At 37.2% G+C, this 21,978-nt stretch overlaps 1 protein-coding gene across 5 annotated transcripts in view; it reads left to right on the top strand.

The window, feature by feature from the left end:
- Positions 1–21,978, top strand: part of ANO6 (anoctamin 6) — a 226,014-nt gene that overhangs the window by 120,018 nt on the left and 84,018 nt on the right. For all 5 annotated transcript variants that reach the window (XM_081593569.1, XM_081593567.1, XM_081593568.1 and 2 more), the window contains one exon: positions 14,522–14,650. In XM_081593569.1, the coding sequence (XP_081449695.1) occupies positions 14,522–14,650 (129 nt within the window). The remainder of the gene's footprint in view (positions 1–14,521; positions 14,651–21,978) is intronic.

Genomic DNA, 21,978 nt, shown 5'->3' with positions numbered 1-21,978 from the left:
TTTGAATCTGTGGTTTGAATGTGTTTATTTAGGAACATCCATACAGTGACAGTGTATAAATTGAATTGGCAGATAAGACAACTGGATACTAGGAGATGAATTGGGATATTAATTGTGATCTAGTTAGTGAAGGTCAAGAGCATGGGCTAGGGTGATGGTAATAGATGAAACTAAGTGAAACGCAGACTGATGGCTTCAAAAGTAGAAGCAATATGAGAACTAAAGACAAAAAAGTCAAAAGGTTACCAGTATATTGTATTTTATAACCCCAGTTCTTTGCCAAGGACATTGTTAGGAAAATGGATAAAAAGTGGGTGTTTCTGTGTAAGATCACACATGAAGCTTTCTCCTCCCTGAAAAATCAGAATGCTTCATTTTTTCTGATAACAAGGACTGTATCACTCAACACACTTCCTTCTTGCTCTGCTGCCAGGAGGCCTTGTGCCAATGTCCTGTTAAAATCACAATTAAAATTGTTCCTATGGTTAGCACTTTGCTTCCTCCTATGTTTGATAGCCCTGATTCTCCATCTCTGTTTATTTATTTGTTTTTTATTAAGGTATAGTTGATGTAGGATATTATATATTAGAGGTATGCAACACAGTGATTCATAATTTTTAAAGGTTATACTCCATTTACAGATATTGGCTATATTCCCTGTGTTTACAGTATTTCCTTGTAGCTTATTTATTTTATACATAATAGTTTGTACCTCTTAATCCCCTACCTCTATCTTGCCTCCCTCCCTTCCTTCTCCCCAATGGTAACCGTTTAGTTTGTTCTCTGTGAGTGACTTTCTTTTTTGTTGTATTCACTGTTGTGTTCAGTTGTTAAGTCGCGTCCGACCCTTTGCCACCCCATGGACTGCAGCACACCAGGCATCCCTGTCCTTTACTAGTTCCCAGAGTTTGCTCAAACTCATATCCATTGAGTCAGTGATGCCATCCAACCATCTCATCCTCTGTCAGCCCTTCTCCTCCTGCCTTCAATCTCTCCCAGCATTAGGATCTTTTCTAATGAGTCGGCTCTTCACATCAGGTGGCTGAAATATTGGAGCTTCAGCTTCAGCATCAGTCCTTCCAATGAATATTCAGGGTTGATTTCCTTTAGGATTGACTAGTTTGATCTCTTTGCTGTCCGAGGGACTCTCAATAGTCTTCTCCAGCCCCACAGTTTGAAAGCATCAATTGTTTAGTGCTCAGCCTTCTTTATGGTCCAACTCTCACGTCCGTACACGACTACTGGAAAAATCATAGCTTTGACTATATGAACCTTTGTCGGCAAAGTGATGTCTTTGCTTTTAAATATGCTCTCTAGGTTTGTCTTAACCTTTCTGCCAAGCAGCAAGCGTCTTTTAATTTCATGGCTGCAGTCACCGTCGGCAGTGATTTTGGAGCCCAAGAAAATAAAATCTGCCAATGTTTCCATTGTTTCCCCATTTATTTGCCATGAAGTGATGGGACTGGATAGGGATGATCTTAGTTTTTTGAATGTTGACTTTTAAGCCAGCTTTTTCACACTCCTCTTTTCACTCTTATCAAGAGGCTCTCTAGTTCCTCTTTGCTTTCTGCTATGGTGGTATCATCTGCATATCTGAGGTTGCTGATATTTCTCCCAGCAGTCTTGATTCCAACTTGTGATTCATCCAGCCCAGCATTTTTCATGATGTACTCTGCATAAATTAAATATGTGGGTGACAATATACAGCCTGACATACTTCTTTCCCAATTTTGAACGAGTCAGTTGTTCCATATCTGATTCTAACTGTTGTTTTTTGACCTGCATACAGGTTTCTCAGTAGACAGGTAAGGTGGTCTAGTATTTCATCTCTTTAAGAATTTTCCACAGTTTGTTGTGATTCACACAGTCAAAGGCTTTAGCATAGTCAATGAAGCAGAAGTAGATGTTTTACTGGAATTCTCTTTTTCTATGATCCAGTGGATGTTGGCAATTTGGTCTTGTTTTATTTTTAGAGTACACATATAAGTGATATCATACAGTGTTGGCATTTTTCTGTCTGACTTATTTCACTTAGCATAATGCTCTCTTCAGTCCACCCATGTTGTTGTAAATGGCGGAATTTCATTTTTTTTTTCATCTGTCTATTTACAATTCATTAAGCTTACTATTTTCATTCTGTTTGATGCCAGATATCATAGGACCTCTTTTGAAAGAGATTGGGATAAGGAGAGTAATATATTAACTCTTACCATATTTTATTCATTTCTGGGATGGAGCCCTTTGCTTCAGTCACAGTTTACTCAGAATCTGAAGAAAGCTAAAAAGACTCTGACATCCAAAACCAAAGCACCAAGGCCTAATTTCAAAGAAAGTCAAAAAATTCGGTTAATCTGGTTGCCCAAAGCCGATATAAGCAGTATATCTATGATAGCAGTATATCACTATTATAAAAGGGTAGTGGAATACCTATTAAAAACTGGTAAATTCATAACAAAAGAAGAGACTTCGTAGCAGAGAGAAACAGCAAGATGCAGGTGAAAGTTCATAATGACTGTAAAGTATGTGAATGCACTAAACATAATCAATTAAGTAATCAATAAGTAATCAATAAAGAACTATTTCATGTTGAATAGAGAACACCAAGAGCTCACATTTATTGAGCTTTTACTATGTTCTGGGCTCTGTGCTGTTGCTTTACATGCACATCTCACTTAATCTTCCTATCATTTCCCCCCTTTTTACAGGTGAATAAATTCAGTTTAAAGAGATAAAATATATACACAGAGGCGCACAGCTAGTTGTATATAGTAGAGTTGTGATTTGAACCCAGCTCTGCCAGATACCACAATCTATGTTTTTTATTTTTAATTGAAGCTCTCTTTTCATTTTTACCTCCTTAATTATAATAATATAGTAGTAATAGTAGTAATAGTAGTTGTGTTCAGTATCCTCTCTAAAGATCAGAAATGTTATGTACTATATTTGGTAAAATTTTGAGCACAAAAAGGTTGAAGTAACCTTTTAATTGGCGTAAAGTTCATCTCAATACTCATTTCCTCAGAGCACTTTATTTCTTAAGACTTCCCAATAATTGATTGGGAGGAGGATTTTTTAAGGTGTTATTTATTATTTGTAGTCAATTAAAAGATTTTTGTGCCATTGTTTTAAATGAGTCACTTGGGTTTTTTAGTTTTGGAAACATCTCTGCATCCTCATTTTGATGCCACAAAGAGCAGCCATTCTTGTAAACTGCATCTTGAGTTACAACAGAAAAAATACTATCTTTATAAAGCATTAACCAACCGACAGGAGTTGGCACAATCCTTGCTTTGCTGGGCACCAGATGCTCTGATTTGTTTTTCTTCCTCTTGCTATGAATGAGGTTGCAAACATCAATTCCCAGAGACATGGTCTGAGAAGATTATGCCCAAGGCGCATATTATGTCGTGGGGGTATAACAGTCCAATGGGGGAGTCACAGTGGATGACAGGACGCTTTGTGCTGCAAGCCCCAAGCAGCCAAAAATAACTCAGGGCAATTCTAAGACAGCACAGGGATATCTCCTGTGGAAGATAAAGAGCTCTCTGGGAATGATGGATTGTCATTTTGAGGGAGTCTGCAGAAGAATTACATGGGAACCTAGTAAGGAGATGAACACCTGTTGCCTTAGTTACGCCCTCAGTTATACCTTATGTATCTTCTTTAGCTCAAAAATCTGAAGAGCAGTATCTTGAAACTCCCTTTTCTGTTTATTCTCAGATCATATTCACATTTTATGAGATTGGCTTTCATTCAAAAGCGTGAAATATCAGTGGTAACCCAGGCCCCATGCAATTCAGGTGACTGAGAAAAGAAGGGCAGTTTACAGCTGTGGATTTGGTGTATTAATTAACCAAACAGTTAATATTTCTGAGTCATAAGCACTTAATTTTCCAAAAACTGAAACTAAGTATGCTATTGAAATGAGATTAATTAAGAGGAACTAGAGAGTAGGCAGAAGAAAACCTATGGTAATAAAGTCAAGCTAAAATTATTGTTAAGTCTAAGGATCTTAAAACTGTAGATGGGATAGTGTGCTAGTCCATTAAATCATGAAGGATTTGGTTATAGCAATATTATTTTTGTTCTAACTGATTCCAGAATATGAGATTGGGAGCTATTTCTTAAAGATCAAAAAATGTCATTTAGGACAGCCATCTTGCCTACATGGAAAATCTGTTGCATAATCTTCCTTGAGAGGTGACACAAACTGAAAATGTTAGTAGGTTCAAAAAAGTTTAACATAATTGGAATGCTGTTAAATCTATAATAGAATAATAAAACTTAGGGGATATCGAAACCTTTAGAGGTCAGCCTCCAGGAAGATAATCATTCTCTTAAAAACGTCCTATTGTCCACTTGTCTTGTTTCATCATATACATCACTTTATCATTCCTGACTTTATTGGGAATATCTTACAGCTTAATCTCACCCACATTCCTTTCTCTAACGTTACCACTACTGGATGAGAATAGTGCAAGCAGATGATGGCTTCTTCTAGAAAAGGGGAAGTGTGAAAACAACCACTCCAGACTTTTTGACATTTTTCCTCTTCTTTTCCTTTTCTTCCTTTCCTTTTACTTTTTCCTCTTGTTTTCTGCAGATCACCTTTAAGGACGGCTAGGCAAAAGTTGTAAAAATGGTAGACTGTCTGGGAGGAAACAAGAAAGCAAAACAAGTTTGAAATTGTGCTAATGCAAATCCTAACCCCAACTCCAACTGGTGGGTATAAGTAAGGAAAAGTTCACTCAGAGTCTCTCCGCTCTGAGAAGGCTCCTAAACTAAGCATCTTCCCACTGTGGAAAGCTTATTATCTTCCTTGGTTGCTTAACTCCTTTTAAGGAAGCTTTATTGTAAATGTCATGTCATAGTTCTATTTTCATATTTCCTCTAGCCTGGTTCATAAATTTTAAGAAATGTAATATTTAAAAACATAGGGAACTCTGTTTGCTAAAACTACTGCTTCCTTGGAGGCTAGAGGGAAATATTGAACCACAATTATGCCTGAGGCATTATGCCTCCACCCTCATCCTGTGTTTGAAACGTGATGTTCTAATAATAGAACTCGAGAGTTTATTTTAACATAGGCAAACAAAGGCAAAATACATAGACCAAACTAGGGAGCCATTGGCATATGAACATTCCTTTATCAATATAACAACAAAAAAAGAAACAGCAGCAGTAGCAGCATTTTCATGGCACAATTTAATATTATTTATAAATGAACTACATATATTTCTGATGGGAAATGACTGAAAGTAGTCAGTTACACTATTTGGAAACTATTTATAGCCATTTGCATATATAAAATAGCAAGTCTTTTTTTTTTTTTAAGAATTTGTGTATCAGTTTTTAACCAGCAACAGAAATCATTTATAAACTAAATAAGCAGTAAATTCTATATTCTAAAGAAATATGAGTCAAAATATATACTAATATTTGGTAGTTGCATAGGAGGCATATAAACTGTAATGGAAAGTATATCCAGGGGGCAGTGACCTTCTCAAACTACTCTCACACATTCAAGTTAAATGTCTACATTTCAGAAAACACATCAGCATTGTTGAGAACAGAGTTGGTAGACAGTGCCCTAGAGTCTTTCTCTCTTTTTCGTTTGGGAAGTAACCGCTTCTATATTAGCATTTACTTACAGTGTGGTCTTTAGAATCTCATGAGTAAAAACCAAGAGAACCTACTGGAAAGGGATTAAATAATAAGATAGTTAGGTCAAGAATGTGTAATAAATAATAAGATAGTTCAGTTAGGTCAAGAATATGTGTGTGTGTGTGTGTGTGTGTGTGTGTGTGTGTGTGTGTGTGTGTGCACTCAGTCATGTCCAACTCTTTGCAGTCCCATGGACTGTAGGCCACCAGGCTTCTCTGTCCATGGAATTTTCCAGGCAAGAATACTGGAGTGGGTTGCCATTTCCTACTCCAGGGGATCTTCCCAACCCAGGGATCAAACCCACATTTCTTGCGTCTTCTGCATTGGCAGGCAGATTCTTTACCACTGCACCACCTAGGAAGCCCAAGTTGAGAATAGTAATTGAAATTTCAGAAAAGCAGTAATTCAGTTGGGCAGTACCCATAAAAATGTTAGTGCTCTCTAATTAAAAGGTGAAAATGAAAAAAAAATTTTTTACTATCATGGGAAAAGTGAGAAAGAATGAAATCCAGTGAGGGAAAGGCACTTCATACTCTGCTGGTGGAAGTGTTCATTTTTATAAGTATTTTGGATGATGGTTTGGCAACATATATATCAAAAAACTTCCAAAACGTAAAATCTGCTTGCAGAATTTAGCCTAAGGAAATAGTAATTGAACATGTACACAGATACGTATGTACAAAGATGTTCCTTGGAGCAGTTTATGAAAGCAACAAATTAGAAGCAACTTATATGTGTTCATCAGTGGAGGAACTGTTTAGATGGTATTGCAGCTATTAAACATGATGATGTAGAGCTTTATATCAAGCTAAAAAAATGGTTGTGATGAGTGTTTTTGGAACACAGTGTATAGTATGGTATTCTCTTAGTGAATGTGCATGTGTGTTTGTGCATGTGTGTGAGAGAGAGATCCAAAATATTGACAAGCTTGGCTCCTCTTTGGGAGATGGGATTACATATGACTTTTATTGATTCCTTTATACTGCTCTGTATCTTCAGAATTTTTTTGTTATTGAGTATATATTACTTTTATCATCAGAAAAAAAGAACGGTATTTTTTCCTAGGAAAAAAGCAAACCAAGCTCCTGCTAAATGCAAAGACTCAGCAGAGAACTCAGGGTGAACAAGAACTGGCCACCGGCCTTCAGAAGTTGATAGTGTGTTTAACTGAGTGGAGAAGGAGACAGTGTAATTTGTACAAATGTCATTCTGGGTCACTCCTGAGTTGAGTTTCCCCTTATTGTCATGGAGTCGCTAACAAGGGATGTTCTTGGACTCTAACAGACTTGTAGTTGTCACAGAGACTTCCTCCTTGAATGAGCAACTTTTCCACTGCACTTCTTTCTCCTCAACACATTCTTGAAAAGTGAAGTGAAAGTGTTAGTCGCTCAGTCAAGTCCGACTCGCATTTGCAACTCAAGGACTGTTTGCCTGCCAGGTTCCTCTGTTCATGGAATTCTCCAGGCAAGAATACTGGAAGAGGTAGGCATTCTCTTCTATAGGGGATCTTCCCAACCCAGGAATTAAACCCGGGTCTCCTGCCTTGCAGACAAATTCTTTACCATCTGAGCCACTATGGAAGCCCACACCTTCTTAAATGTCTCATCAAAAACATGTTCGCTAAACCCCGTAACATGCCATTGACTTAGCTGATTTCCTTTTGGCTCCTTGTACGTTCATGTGTGTACTTCTCCTTACTCCTGGTAGTGAAAATGGAAGTAACCCCTGGTACTAACGTGTTACTCCCATCCCTGCTTCTCACAGTACTAATCTTCCACCTTCAGCATTCAGCCTTCCATGCCTGCAGTTCTTGGCATTTTTCTTTGCACTTTGCATTTTCTCAGTGTCAAGTATTCTTTCAGGCCAGGGAGGTGGCCTGAATAAAACAAATAAAAATTAATCAAGTCTCTGCTATCCTTTGCACTAATTTTGCACAATTGTTTAAAGAAAAAAAAAGTTCCACTAATTCTTATGCCTTGAATCTGCCTCGACTCTGCTACAGTTAGGGAAAACACCAGAATAGATTGATACCTCATTTATAACTACATGACATATAAATAAATTTTCACTATGTTCTAGATTTCATGGGCTCTAAATATTTACATAAAGGCTTTTGCTTCTAAATTTTTGTTTCCCTACAACTTGCTATGGGCAGGGATCCAAGGTTTACTGAAAAATAGAAAATCCTGTATTTTCGTTTTAGTTTTCTGCTACGATTAAAGTTTGTTTTTGTCCTCTGTGTTCTTCTTGGAATTAACTAACTACTTTGTTTTGCTAGTCTTAAGGACTGTAGAGAGCCACATGTGTTTTCCACATTCACATATCAGTTGCTCTTTAATTATGGGAGTGTTTTGATATTGTTTATTTTTCATAATGTAATTCCTCAGCTATCATTGTTAGACAATAAGATTTTTTGTGTCCTGCTTTCTGTAAAGGTTGAGGCCATTAATCCCAATAAACTTGGAATACTCTCTGATCTCATAGTAAATGACAACCCTATCAGGGCAGGAATAGACTGTGTGGAAATTCTCTAGAATTTTTTAATCTGATACAGTCAGATAATATCACTTGCTGTCCAAGGCAAGTTTCTAGCATCATTATACATAAACAAGAGTTTGAGCAAAGATACAAATCTGATTGCTTTGTATCCAGATCTTGGACAAATCATTTAACATTTGCGTTTTAAACTCTAGGAGTAGATGCCTCTATTGTGAAATAGGACTTCCAGTTTTGGTTTTGCAGGGTTTATTTGCAGACATGTTTTGTTTATTTATTTAGTGGCTCACATGGTGAAGAATCTGCCTGTAGTGCAGGAGACCTGGGTTCAATTCCTGGGTCAGGGAGATTCCCTGGAGAAGGGAATGGCAACCCACTCCAGTATTCTTGCCTGGAGAATTCCATGGACAGAGGAGCCTGGTGGGCTACAGTCCACGGAGTTGCAAAGTGAGAGACAACTGAGTGACTAACACTTTCACTTTGTTTATAATTTAAAGACACTTGAGAAGTGTGAGGTTGGACACATGTTGAGGAGCAAGTCCTGGACTCACCAAGTGCTGATGCCAAGGGTTCCAGGAAGGTGCTTTGTGAGATCAGCTGCTCATCTCTAACTGGCATAAATGCCATGGAGCAGTCTCACCCAGGCAGCTGTCTCCTGAGGTTCTCTCCTTCCCCTTTTTTTCCACCCAGAAGATAAACCTAAGCATCATGTAAGCATCATGTGACCCTTCATGTATCCGAAGCACCCTGTTCAAGAAGTCCAATGCCTTATTGGATTCTGAGATTACTTAAGAGACGTTTTCCTACCAAGTAATTTCAGTTGTTCCTTGGTATTCACAGGGGACTTGTTTGACCCCTGTGGATACCAAAATCTTTGGATGCTCAAGTCCCTTATATAAAATGGCGTAGTATTTGCATATAGCATATGCACATCTTCCCATGTCCTTTTATCATCTCTAGATTACTTATAATACCTAGTACAATGTAAAGGCCTTGTCAGTAGCTGTGAATACAATCTAAATAACATGTGAACAGTTGCTAGCACATGGCAAATTCAAGCTTTGCTTTTTGGAACTTTCTGTAATTTTCTTTTAATATTTTTTAGCCTGAGTTTGATTGACTCCACAGATTTTGGTAGAGTAATTTTGCTGCTTACATTTTTATCCCGATTTGGTTAAGCATTTGGTTAAAGGGCCCAAAGGCCCTTCCGTTGAAGGAAAGTGAAAGTAGTGAAAGTGTTAGTAGCTCCGTTGTGTCCGACTCTTTGTGGACTGTAGCCTGGCAGGCTCCTCTGTCCATGGGATTTCCCAGGCAAGAATACTGGAGTGGGTTGCTATTCCCTTCTCCAGGGGATCTTCCCGACCTGGGGATTAAACCTGGGTCTCCTGCACTGCAGGCAGATTCTTGACTGTCTGAACCACTAGGAGATGCCCTCCAAATAAAAGGAGGAAAGAAGCCAGCTGAGAGTGGGGACACCTGGGAAGAATCACTTGGGTACATCATACCCGACCTTTCTTATCCCTTCTGTCCTATACTGCCTTGCCAGGACCTTATTTCTTAGCTCACCCCTTCTCAGAACAAGCATGTCTTTTCTTCTTCCCAAGCATAAAAAGTGAGTGCCAACAGCCTAAGAAAGAGGTGATCAGGTCATTCTTCTGTAATGGTTGGCTGGTTGGTTTTTGTTTATTTTGCTATAATGACAAATGAACATGGCTAGTCTTTTTAACCATTGCAGCCTTTACAGCTTTGGGATAGATTGCTGCACATGAGTAAATGAATGCTAAATTGGTGGAATCTAGTATCCTTGGGACCAGAGAAGGCAATGGCTATGAACAGATAAAGCATATTATAGACCCCAAACTGTAATCAGAAGTTTATTCATTATTTTTCCAAGACAAAAGAAGTGTCAACAACTAGAGACTCTTGACTTTTTTTGACATTGAAGACATTTGCCTAAGACTGTTAGGGTAATAGTAAGTTACTCTGATGAGCATAAGAATTAATAAGCTTCCTGGTGGAGAAGCAACAGTTAGAACCAGACATGGAACAACGGACTGGTTCAAAATAGAGAAGGAGTACGTCAAGGCTGTATATCATCACCTTGCTTATTTAATTTATATGCAGAGTACATCATGCAAAATCCGGGGCTGGATTAAGCACAAGCTGGAATCAAGATCACAGGCAGAAATATCAATAACCTCAGATATGCAGATGACACCACCCTTATGGCAGAAAGTGAAGAGGAACTAAAGAGCCTCTTGATGAAAGTGAAAGAGGAAAGTGAAAAAGTTGGCTTAACACTCAACATTCAAAACATGAAGATCATGGCATCTGGTCCCATCACTTCATGGCAAATAGATGGGGAAACAGTGGAAACAGTGACAGACTTTATTTTCTTGGGCTCCAAAATCACTGCAGATGGTGACTGCAGCCATGCAATTAAAAGACACTTGCTCCTTGGAAGAAAAGCTATGACCAAACAAGACAGCATATTAAAAAGCAGAGACATTACTTTGCCAACAAAGTCTGTCTAGTCAAAGCTATGGTTTTTCCAGTAGGAATGTTTGAATGTGAGAATTGGACCATGAAGTCTGAGTGCCAAAGAATTGATGCCTTAGAACTGTGGTGTTGGAGTAGACTCTTGAGAGTCCCTTGGACTGCAAGGAGATCAAGCCAATCAATCCTAAAGGAATCAACTCTGAATATTCATTGAAGGGTCTGATGCTGAAGCTGAAACTCCAATACTTTGGCCATCTGATGCAAAGAGCCGACTCATTAGAAAAGACCATGATGCTGGGAAAGGTTGAAGGTGGGAGGAGAAGGGGCTGACAGAGGATGAGATGGTTGGATGGCATCACCGACTCGATGGACATAAGTGTGGGCAAGCTCCAGGAGTTGGTGATGGACAGGGAAGCCTGGCGTGCTGCAGACCACAGGGTTGCAAAAAGTCGAACACTACTGAGCAACTGAACTGAACTGGTAGAGAAGTCAATACCCATACATAAGCTCTGATCTCTAAGATAATTTGACCTGATAAATTTTAAACCATCTGTTAAAGTGTTTTTAAACTTGTAGCTGCTGAACTGGAAAGATTGTTTCAGGTTTTTTTTTTTTTTTTTTTATTTCACCTTGATGCCATTTGACTTGGTAGAAAAAAACTAAAGATTAAATTTTGAGTTGACTTCGAGAGTCAGGACTAGAACAATCCATTTCTGATTAATCAGTTGTTTAAGATGATCAGTATTCATCCTAGGAAACTATTGAAACTTTACTTCAAAACTTTAGAAGAGGGTTGTTTTGTTTTTTAGTTTTTTGTCATTTTAATACCTGTTGGATGAGTCAGGCCTGTAGTGCAACTTATAACTTAAAACAATCCAGCCTTTTTTTTTTTAAACAGCACAGATGTGTTCATAGATCAGTCTCTTTGATGTGGGACAGTTTCCTTCTTTGTTAGGAGTGCTTTCCAGCCCAGCGTTTTGTTCCTCCCTTCTTCCCAGTTGTTTTCTGCCAAGAGATGGGAAACCTGGATTTCACAGCAATACAGAGTTGGCACCTTTCCCCCAGCATTGCATTCTAATAATACCATATCAGAGTCTGACCTAGTTATTTCACACAGGCAGCTTTTGCCAAGCCAGTGGGGTTTTCCTCCAACAAAGGGCCATGGTCTTCTATCACACAGGAGAGACATGCCTGCAGACTGGATTATCTGGTAGCAGGCTGCCAACATATGTGGCTGAGCGAGGGCCATGCAGGAAGGAATGCCGGGGGCCCCATGCAGACATAGTTCTCTTTCCATGTCATTCTTCACAACCTGACTTCAATGAGCCTCCTGCGGATGCCACCAAGGAAAGGCAGCAGAATGTGGGCTCCAGAGCACAAACTGCTTTTGTACACATTTCAGACATCTGTAATAATGACCAGGTTTTTGTGACTGTATTCCACCCTACCCCACTTCCCCTTGGCCTCAAGGTTTTTCCTCTATATGCAGTTTTCCTCTAGCAACTGCCTAGGTTGTCACCAATAGTAACATCTTCAGTGAAAGAAAAGAGAAATTGAAGAGAGGGGCCTCAAGGACTCCATTGCTGAAATGAAAAAAGACTGGCCTTAGCATTTTTGTACAACTTTTTAAAAATGTAGTTTTAATTTATTTTTTTAATTCAAGTATACTTAATTTGCAATATTGTGTTAGTTTCAGGTGTACAGTGCAGTGATTCAGTGTTTTATATATATATACATATATATGTATATATGTGTGTATATATATATATACACATATATATGTATATATGTGTGTATATATATATACATATATATGTATATATGTGTGTGTATATATATATATATATATACACATATATACATATATATATGTATATATATATGTTCTTTTCAGATTCTTTTCCCCTATAGGTTATTACAAAACACTGAGTATAGTTCCCTGTACTATATAGTAGTTCCTTGTTGGTTATCTGTTTTAAATATAGTAGTGTATATATGTCAATCCCAAACTCCTAATTTATCCCCCCACCCTTTCCCCTTTGGTGACCATAATCTTATTTTCTATATCTTGTATAACTTTAAATACTCTCAAAGTTTACCGATTTTAAAGAGCTGAACTTGCAAATAAAAGACTTGAGTAGTGACCTCAGTTTTGGACATTGATGTGTCTGTTTCCCTCAGTGCCCTGTCTGGGCAAGGTCTCAGGCCAGGTCACACTGTTCATAGTGAAGGTCCCTGGTCAAATTCAACCTTGGTGAAGGGCTGTGGGTTAGCTTACATTGCCAGAGTGCATTCTGCAGGTGAAGTATCTTGCTGAATGTAAGGAACTGCAAATACTGTTAACAATCTTCAGACGCTCTGTGGTAGGAAAGAATAAAGGAAAGACAAGTATCAGGTTATATTTGTTGTCGTTGTTTAGTTGCTAAGTTGTGTCCGACTCTTTGCAACCCCATGGACTGTAGCCCTTCAGGTTCCTCTGTTCATGGATTTTCCAGGCAAGAATACTGGAGTGGGTTGCCATTTCCTTTTCCAGGGGATCTTCTCGACCCAGGGATCAAACCCATGTCTCTTGCTTGGCAGGTGGATTCTATACCACTGAGCCACTTGGGGCTTTCCCATCAAATTGTATACATTTGGCAAAAAAACACATCGTCTCAAAAGTGTGACGAAAATGAGAAAGCGGTGGTGGTAAAATAAGGGGATTTATGTACTAAATGATGCTGAGTGCAGAGAATTAATCACACTTAATAATTAAGTGGTTTCAGCAAGTGAGTGCAAAGTCCTACCTTCCCATGAATTTTTAATGGAAAAAACTTGAAAAATTAAAAAGTATTACTTAGTTAAAAAGTATTTCAATTCTAAAGCAAAATTCACATAAGCATCTTGACCAGCTATGAGAGAAACACAAACTCAAGTCTTTCCTTGGAGCAAATAAAAACAATTCTGTCCAAATCCATATGATAAGAGATTGTTTTAAGCTGTATTAGGTCTGTTTTGCCATTATGACTTTGTTTTTTTTTAAGCTCTAAATTAAAGGCTCATTTATTTGCTCTTGTTTCTGGGATTTTTGTTTGTTTTTTGGTAGGAGTAAGTGGATATTTTGTGTGGATTTGGGGACAAATACCAACGACTGCTGTGTATTTTGTGTGTATCAAAGCATTTTTTGGCTTTTGTTTAAGGTTATAAAATGATACTTTTTATAAAGTGATGTGGTTTAGAGAGAAGTCATGAAAATTGATGAAAAGGTTAGATAATATGGCATAGGTAGGATGCAGGCATTCACTCAGTCGTGTCCAATTCTTTGATATCCCATGGGCTGTAGCCCACAAGGCTCCTCTGTCTGTGAAATTCTCCAGGCAAGGATGCTGGAGTGGGGAGTCATTCCTTTCTCCAGGGGATCTTCCCAACTTAGGGATCGAACCTGAGTCTCCCACATTGCAGACAGATTCTTTGCCATTTGAGCCACCAGGGAAGCCCTGAGATTTTTTCTCTTGTTAAAAGAACTTTAGTCCTTCAGATAGGCATCTCTGGTTACTGTGTTTATTTCCAGACATGAAACTCCTTTTCTTGTTCTTATGGGAATCATTCTGGGATAATTGTATCACATTCACAATGCTGATATTTCCCCATATATTTGTAGAATAATGCTAATCTGCTCAATCAAGGACTTTCTTTCAGCAAGAACAGACCATGCTTGCAAAGATCATGTTGGTCATGCCCTCTTGGTCAAGTAACTAGTAAAGGATATATTTCTCATTTTCTGTAAACATTCTAATGTACCTATTAAAGCTACAAAATAAGCACTTATGAGCTGACACATTTCAAGAAACTATATTAAAATTTATTTTTCTTTTCTACACAGGAAGAATTTAATGGAAAACCTGACTCCCTCTATTTTAACGATGGTCAGCGAAGAATTGACTTTGTTCTAGTGTATGAAGATGAAAGTAGAAAAGAGACCAATAAAAAGGGCTCAAATGAAAAACAAAGAGTAAGTTTATTTTCCTATTTTCTTTTATTTTTATTCTTTATAATATTGTAAAATGAAAAAAATAAACTGCTATTTTTGTGTAAGCAATGAAGTGAAACTGGTGTTTGAAATATCAAGAGAGGCATACCTTCATATTTTCTCTATTCATCATTCCCTCAAGGCATGGTAACAGAAAACATTAAAAAAAATTTTTTTTTTTGAGATTTAAACAGAAACTTCCTCAGGCTCTTAAGCTGAAGACAGATTTTCTTCCAAGGAATTGCCCTTTCTATCTGTAAAAGAGATTTACACTAAAAGCACTTGGCTATTTGCAGCTAGATATGAAAGGAAGCTAATGATAATGGCAACAAGTATAATAACAACCAACCAGTGTCAGGGTATGCTAATTCATGGATGATCTGTGTATTTTGCACGCGTGTTCTCATTTAATTCTCAGAATAACCTTGTTGTTTTGCTGGTGGTTCAGTTGCTCAGTCCTGTCTAACTCTTTGAGACCCCATGGACTGAAGCACACCAGGCTTCCCTGTCCTCCACTGTCTTCCAGAGTTTGCTCAACTTCATGTCCATTGAGTTGGTGATGCCATCCCAACATCTTCTGCAACCCTCTTCTCCTTTTGCCTTCAGTCTTTCCCAACATCAAGGTCTTTTCCAGAACAACCTATAAGGTGCCTTTTATTTTCATACCATTCTGGATAACAAAATTGGCCCTTAGAGAGATTAAACGATTGCCCAAGTTCATGGACTCTAATGTAAGAACTGATGGAGCTACAATTCAAACTCTTGCCTTAAATCGCGAACCTGTGTTCTTGACATCTCCCACCTTCTTCCCTCCCTTTCCCTTTCATTCATTGCCAGTCAGGCTTTACCTTTCCTTTGCATCAGGCTCTTTCAGGTAATGCGGCCATCTTTATCTCAAGATATTAAGCCATTTAGCCTGCTAAATATATAACAACTTCCTGGAACTTCTTTATCAAACTTCATCAGACTAAAACAAGACAAAAAAGAAAGTACACAAGTGTGTCACTTTTACCCACTTTGAAAATCACTTCTTCATTCTGTTTTTGTTTTTTCTCACACTTGTGCTGTTACAAATACACAACTATTAATTTGTCCCTCTCTGGGCTTTCTCTCTGAAATATATCATCCTTAAATCTATTGATTTCTGTCTAATTTTTCAAACCAAGGATGAAACCTGCTTAAAATGAAGGAATCAGTCCTTTTTATTTTGGTTTTTGTTTGTTTTGGAAAGGGTAATTTTGGAGGCTTGTATTTGCGTAGTGTCACCGAATGAGCCCAGCTTATGGAGCCTGGTATTCAGATTCTAATTCTGCTACTGTACTGTTTGGAGTAATTCTAGTTGAGGCAACACCAGCCTAGAATTACAGTGGCTTAATAAAATAAAAGTTTACTTATGGCTCAAGTCAATCATGGCATCCCTGTTTGGCACAGTGTCTTAGAGGTACGGGCAGGGCTTTGTTGCTTGCAGTCATTCAAGAACCCAGGCTGACACAAAGGCTTTGCCATATTCAACAGGTAGTTTCTGAGATCACTCTGGGCATCAATAAATGGTAGGTATAATAAGGGAGAGGATGAAGAATGTACTTGTGCTTCTTTACCTGTTTGGATTGGAACTGACATCATCAGTTGGGTTCATATTCTTTTGGTCAGAACTCTGGAAGGTGGAAAGTATAGTTTCTGTCTGGAAAGACATTTCTCAGTAGGAATTCCATGCTGTGGATGGGGAACATTAACTTTTGGTCATCAATGGCTTGTCTTTGCCACAGTTTCCAGCTAACTGTGTGAGTTGGATGAATTTTCTTTTCAGTCTCATATTTTATTATTATTTGGAGATGCCTTTTATTTTTACATTTTGACATCTCTGAAATCAGGGTACATCTTTAAAAAAGTGTATCATAATTTCATTGGATGAATTTTTTATTGGCACATGAAGTATTGGCTCACCATAGAACCAGAGGCATCTTAGATTCTGGAAAATAGGAATCTCAATACCTAGTCCAAGTAATTATGTTTAGCATTGAATAAAATAGTATACAGAAATGCTTAATAAATTTTCAGTACATATTAGATAACATGTTAATTTTTGTACCTTTTCTTTTATTTGGGGCATACACTGGTATGAAAAGGCATCACTCTCTGGTTATTATATAATTTTGTCACTAAACTAGCTTAGAGTATTTTATCATTTTCCTGTGAACACTAAGATATCTTCTGTGCAGTCAGGGTCACCATCATCAAATATTTATTAGGCATCCACATGCTGATGGAACTGAATTGAGCACTATATAAAGTAAGTTAAACAAACCTAATCCATTACAGTATAGAGGAAACAGTTTTAGTTTTATACAAGGGCTTCTCTCCCATGGTAAAGGAGCCTAGGGCTGGTTACATTATTAACAAGGTCTGCATTTGTGTTATACAGAAACAAAGGTGCTGAAGTAACTTTCATAAATCAGGAGAAAAAAAACCATCAGTATTTTTGGTATCTGAACTCATGGATTGATGTACCGTGATGTTGGTGTTTATAAGCTATGCTTTTAAGTATTTTGAGACTATTTATACATGTTACTTAATTTAGATTCTACTAGAATTCGAAGCTCAGCTTTGGAATCACATTTTTATTAATTGGAAAATCATTTGCAAGTTCCATCACATTCTCTGTCAGGCCATATTCAGAATTTAGGACAATGCCAAAGAAAGGCAATTTCAGAATTCTCTTTTCATTGAGAGGAAAAAAAAATAATGTGTAAATCATATTGATTTCCTAAAACAGCCCCGAGGTTGACTTTGCCAGGGGCTGATCTAAAAAGTATTGTTAAATTCTTGTTTAGAGGTAGAGAAAGATAAAACTGACAGGGCCGTGAGCATCAAAAACACACAGGATTAAAAGTCTACGTCTGCATATGAGCAAAAGAGAAATTATTTTTCTAACCAAACCTCCAAATATCATATAACTTTGTCCGCTTGTATTAGTGAAAATACCTCAGAATCTCACACCTCCCTTTGAAAAAGCATAAACTGTTTATATTACAGATGCGGTTGATCATAAATTGTTCCAAGAATAAGTGTTTGTTTAGCCCATACTGCTGTCCATGGCATAGAATCAGTTCGAGTGTCTTTTTACTGGAAGTAACAGGGAAACCAAACTCATAATGATTTAAGTGCTGAAAAGAAATAATAATTCTCTCATTTAAGAAATAGTGCAGAGATAGGAGCATTTCTGAGTTAGATAATTTATTGGCTTGTTGGGGTCATCAGGACTCGAGCTTCATTGTATCCTTCTGCCCTGCCATCCTCAAATGTTGGCTATTCTTAAACTGTCTTCACTTCGTTTCATGATGTTTGTTGTGTTTCCAGACATCAGCAGCAGTAAGAAGGAATGCCCTTTCTTTCAGTCCTCTTTTTGAAAGGGGAAAAATCTCCCCTAGAATGGCAGACTTCCTTTCACTGTTGATTGTCTCTCGCAGGCCTATTCCTAAACCAACCAGTGGCAAGAAGAATGAAACTACCATCATTAGCATAGACTAATCAAGACTAGTCTTTCATTTCCTGAATCATCTGATCACTTAGTATCTGAAAAACCGTCAGCTTTTCTTGGTAATGAAGAAGGGGAGGGTGACTGTTGAATAGGCAGCCAGCAATGCCTGGCACATCTCATGATTAAATATATCTAAATAAGTTTGCTCCATATTGTGAAGAGCAAAAATGTTTTAAATGAGGCATGTTTCCATATATTTCTCCAACTCTTCCTGCTCAGTTTTGTTCGTCATTCTTTCTTCCATTTCCCTTATCTAGAACTGCTAACGGGTGGCATAATTGATCTATTCTGAATTTCATTTTGTCTGACACTTGGCCTCCCTTCTAAACAGATGTGTTTATGACCAAGTAATGGTATAATGCAGATGATGGTAAAGAGAGTAGAAAAGTCTAGATAGCATAAGAACAGTATAAGTCATCCTGAATGTAATGCTTTTTTATCAGCAGACTCCATCCCTTAAAGTTGATGGAAAATTTATTTCCTGGAAGTTGATAAAAAGTTATGGAAGTATAAATTTATCTTGTATATCAGGCCTTAAGAATTCTTTAGTGGATCTGGCCAGTAGAGAGTACAGAGTAAGAAATTTTCCAAAAAATAAGTGTTTAAATTAAATTGCATCCAAACCTTCAAATAATGTGAAACAACTGACTAATTGGTTATAGATCCCTTGAGCTTTTAAAACTGTTATCCATTGTTTTATATGAGTTATCAAGAGGCTGAAACTGTTTACATAGAAGCTAGATGAAATCCCTTTGGAAATGGTTAAAAGTTCATCAGAAAATTCTAATAAAATGAACACTGCACCATTCCATTTATTAAGATTTTACATACTTTAGTAAAGTTTTATAATAATGTCGAAGGATCTTATACATTTTTATTAACTATTATATTACATTTTTGTTGCTGTTGTCAGACACATTTTTTTTTTAATTTTTTTGCTTGTGATTGAGTATTTTGTGTTAAGAAAGAAGTCAATTGATTTTTTTATAAGATCTAGTTACATTGATAAATTTTTTAGTTCCAGTAATTTCTAATGCTTATTTTAAGTTTATTCAAAAGAAGACCATATTGTCTCCAAATGACAAGCATCACTGTACCTTTCTTATACTTCATTTGTTATCTTGTCCAAATGACGTGGCTAAGACCTCTTGAATAAAACCTGCAGCACGTAGTAGTCACCACTGTATTGTTCCTGAGTTTGGTGCAAGTGTTTCTAAAATTCCACATTAAATGCACATTTGCTATAAATTTTTGGTAGTTTTCTTTTAAAAAGTTAAGAGTTCTCTTCTAGTTGAGATTGCTATGAACTTTTATAATTGGGTTTTAAAATTTATCAAATGTGCTTTCTTTGTATCATTGCTTTATCAGTAAGTCTTATGTGCATAAAGTATATGATTATTTGTGGCTCATAAGAAGATAGTTAACAGTATAGAATATTCAAACATCATTATTGGTTTTAATATGCAATGTATCATTTTTATAGTCATTAGCTTTCTACTTATGTTAATATTATGTTACAACATAGTTTATTTATAATTCATTACAAAGTACTTGAGATCACACACAGAATATACCAAAAATAAAAGTAATTAGAGAGGATATCAAAGCTATGGTTTTTCCAGTGAACCATAAAGAAAGCTGAGTGCCACAGAATTGATGCTTTTGAACTGTGGTGTTGGAGAAGACTCTTGAGAGTCCCTTGGACTGCAAGGAGATCCAACCAGTCCATCCTAAAGGAGATCAGTCCTGAGTATTCATTGGAAGGACTGATGCTGAAGCTGAAACTCCAATACTTTGGACACCTGATGTGAAGAACTGACTCATTGGAAAAGACCCTGATGTTGAGCAAGATTGAAGGCAGGAGGAGAAGGGAACGACAGAGTATGAGATGCTTGAATAACATCACTAACTCAATGGACGTGAGTTTGAGTAAACTTCAGGAGTTGGTGATGGACAGGGAAGCCTGGCGTGCTGCAGTCTATGGGGTCACAAAGAGTCGGGCACAACTGAGTGACTGAACTGAACTGAACTGATCATGGTGACAAAAATGTAAAAGCCAGAAAAATAAAATGAAGCTATGTATCAAAATAATAAGCAAAATGACTTATTATTAACCATAAAGTCCTGTTCAGAAATTAGAGTTCAGCTGCAAATTTGCCTCTTGCGTTTCCTAGTAGCCAAAGAAAATAGAGGATGTTATCAACACCATGGTTTAAAGTTTCAGCACAATAAAAACCAAACTGGTTGTCCCAAAGAAATACAATCTTTCTGGTCTAAAGATCCCCCAGAAAGAAATTTATCCCATGGAGCCTTCTAAAGGAGAAGGCATGATTGAGTGGACTTAACATCGACTTGTATTCTCCAAATTGAAGAAATAAAGGGTTGGCAGAAAGAGATTATGAAGAATCAGAATAGTATAAAAAATTTCCTAAAAATGATATTTTTGCCACAAATAGTCCATGAAAACTATTACGCTGGGTTAATTGATGGTGGCAACTCCTGTTGGGTAGTTTCACCTCCTCAGATAACTTTTGGTAGGTGTTCTGTCTTTTGTTTTTGGATGTGAAATCAGGTTTGGCTTAATATTTTAAACTAAAGCAGGAAGTTCTTTATATTTTTATCTCCTTTTATCACTCTACTTGCTTAAACTAAGATTGTAGGTTAAAAGGAATAAATTAAATTAGAATCAGCAGTTTCACATTACAACTACAAGATGTGTTGCTAGTATAAGCATATTTGGTTTTATTTTTGAGTACTCAGCACAAGAGCAGTGAATCCAAATCTTGCTTCATATTTCCAAAATGGGACGTGTCCTTGGGCCTAATCCTTAAAAACAGACAAATGCAGAGGACAGTGAAATTCTGAAAAGTACAATCTGTTTGTTCCTCTTCATCTCAGAAAGAGGTGGAGAAGAGAAAAATTCTCTTCCAGATTAGTCCTTCTGAGTTAGTTTTGAATGAAGAAGCTGTCATTTGCCCTGGACCAACAGGTACTTGTGTCTCACTTTGTAAAAGTGTAGAGAGCTGGGAAACATCAACTATACCAAATTCTCAAACAGAACAGGCTTGAAGAAAATAAATAATCATAAAAGAAGAGCTTGCTTATATGCACAGAAAAGATATGCTCTAAGAAAATAGTATTTCCTAAAAAACTTATGGTTGCTGGGAGGGAAGGGATAGTTAAGGACTTCGGGAAGGTCACATACAGACTGTTGTATTTAAAATGGATAACCAACTAGGACCTATTGTATAGCACATGGAACTCTGTTCAGTGTTACGTGCCAGCCTGGATGGGATGGGATTTGGGAGAGACTGGATACATGTATGTGTATGGCTGAGATCCTTCACTGTTCACCCAAAACTACCACAACATTGTTAACGGTCTGAACCTCAATACAAAACAAAAAGTTTAAAGTTTGGAAAACAAGGAAAATAGTATTTCTTAAACTTGCCTGATGATAAGAATAGTCTGCTTTGCTTGTTAAAACTAGGTTATCCAGGCCCATCCTGTATGTACTGAGCCAAAATGTAGAGAAGCGAGGCCCTAGAATCTGCATTTTAACTAGGGTGCTTCAGGTTTTTCATATAAGCAGGTAGGTTAGTTTGGAAAACACTGCCCTGAAGTGTTTACAGTAGTTATCTTAGCAGTGGATTCATAACAAGTGATTTTTTTTCCTTCTTGGAAAATTTCTAAGTTACCATTTATTTATTTTCATAATTACACCAAAAATATTAATTTAAAAAGAAAAGTTGGAAATAAGTTTCAGCTACAT

This window comes from Giraffa tippelskirchi, chromosome 4, assembly GCF_054371585.1.
Source record: "Giraffa tippelskirchi isolate mGirTip1 chromosome 4, T2T-mGirTip1v1.2.pri, whole genome shotgun sequence".
Taxonomy (NCBI): Eukaryota; Metazoa; Chordata; class Mammalia; order Artiodactyla; family Giraffidae; genus Giraffa; species Giraffa tippelskirchi.
The sequence above is the reverse complement of the archived record's forward strand: the minus strand, read 5'-3'. Positions and strand labels throughout refer to the sequence as shown.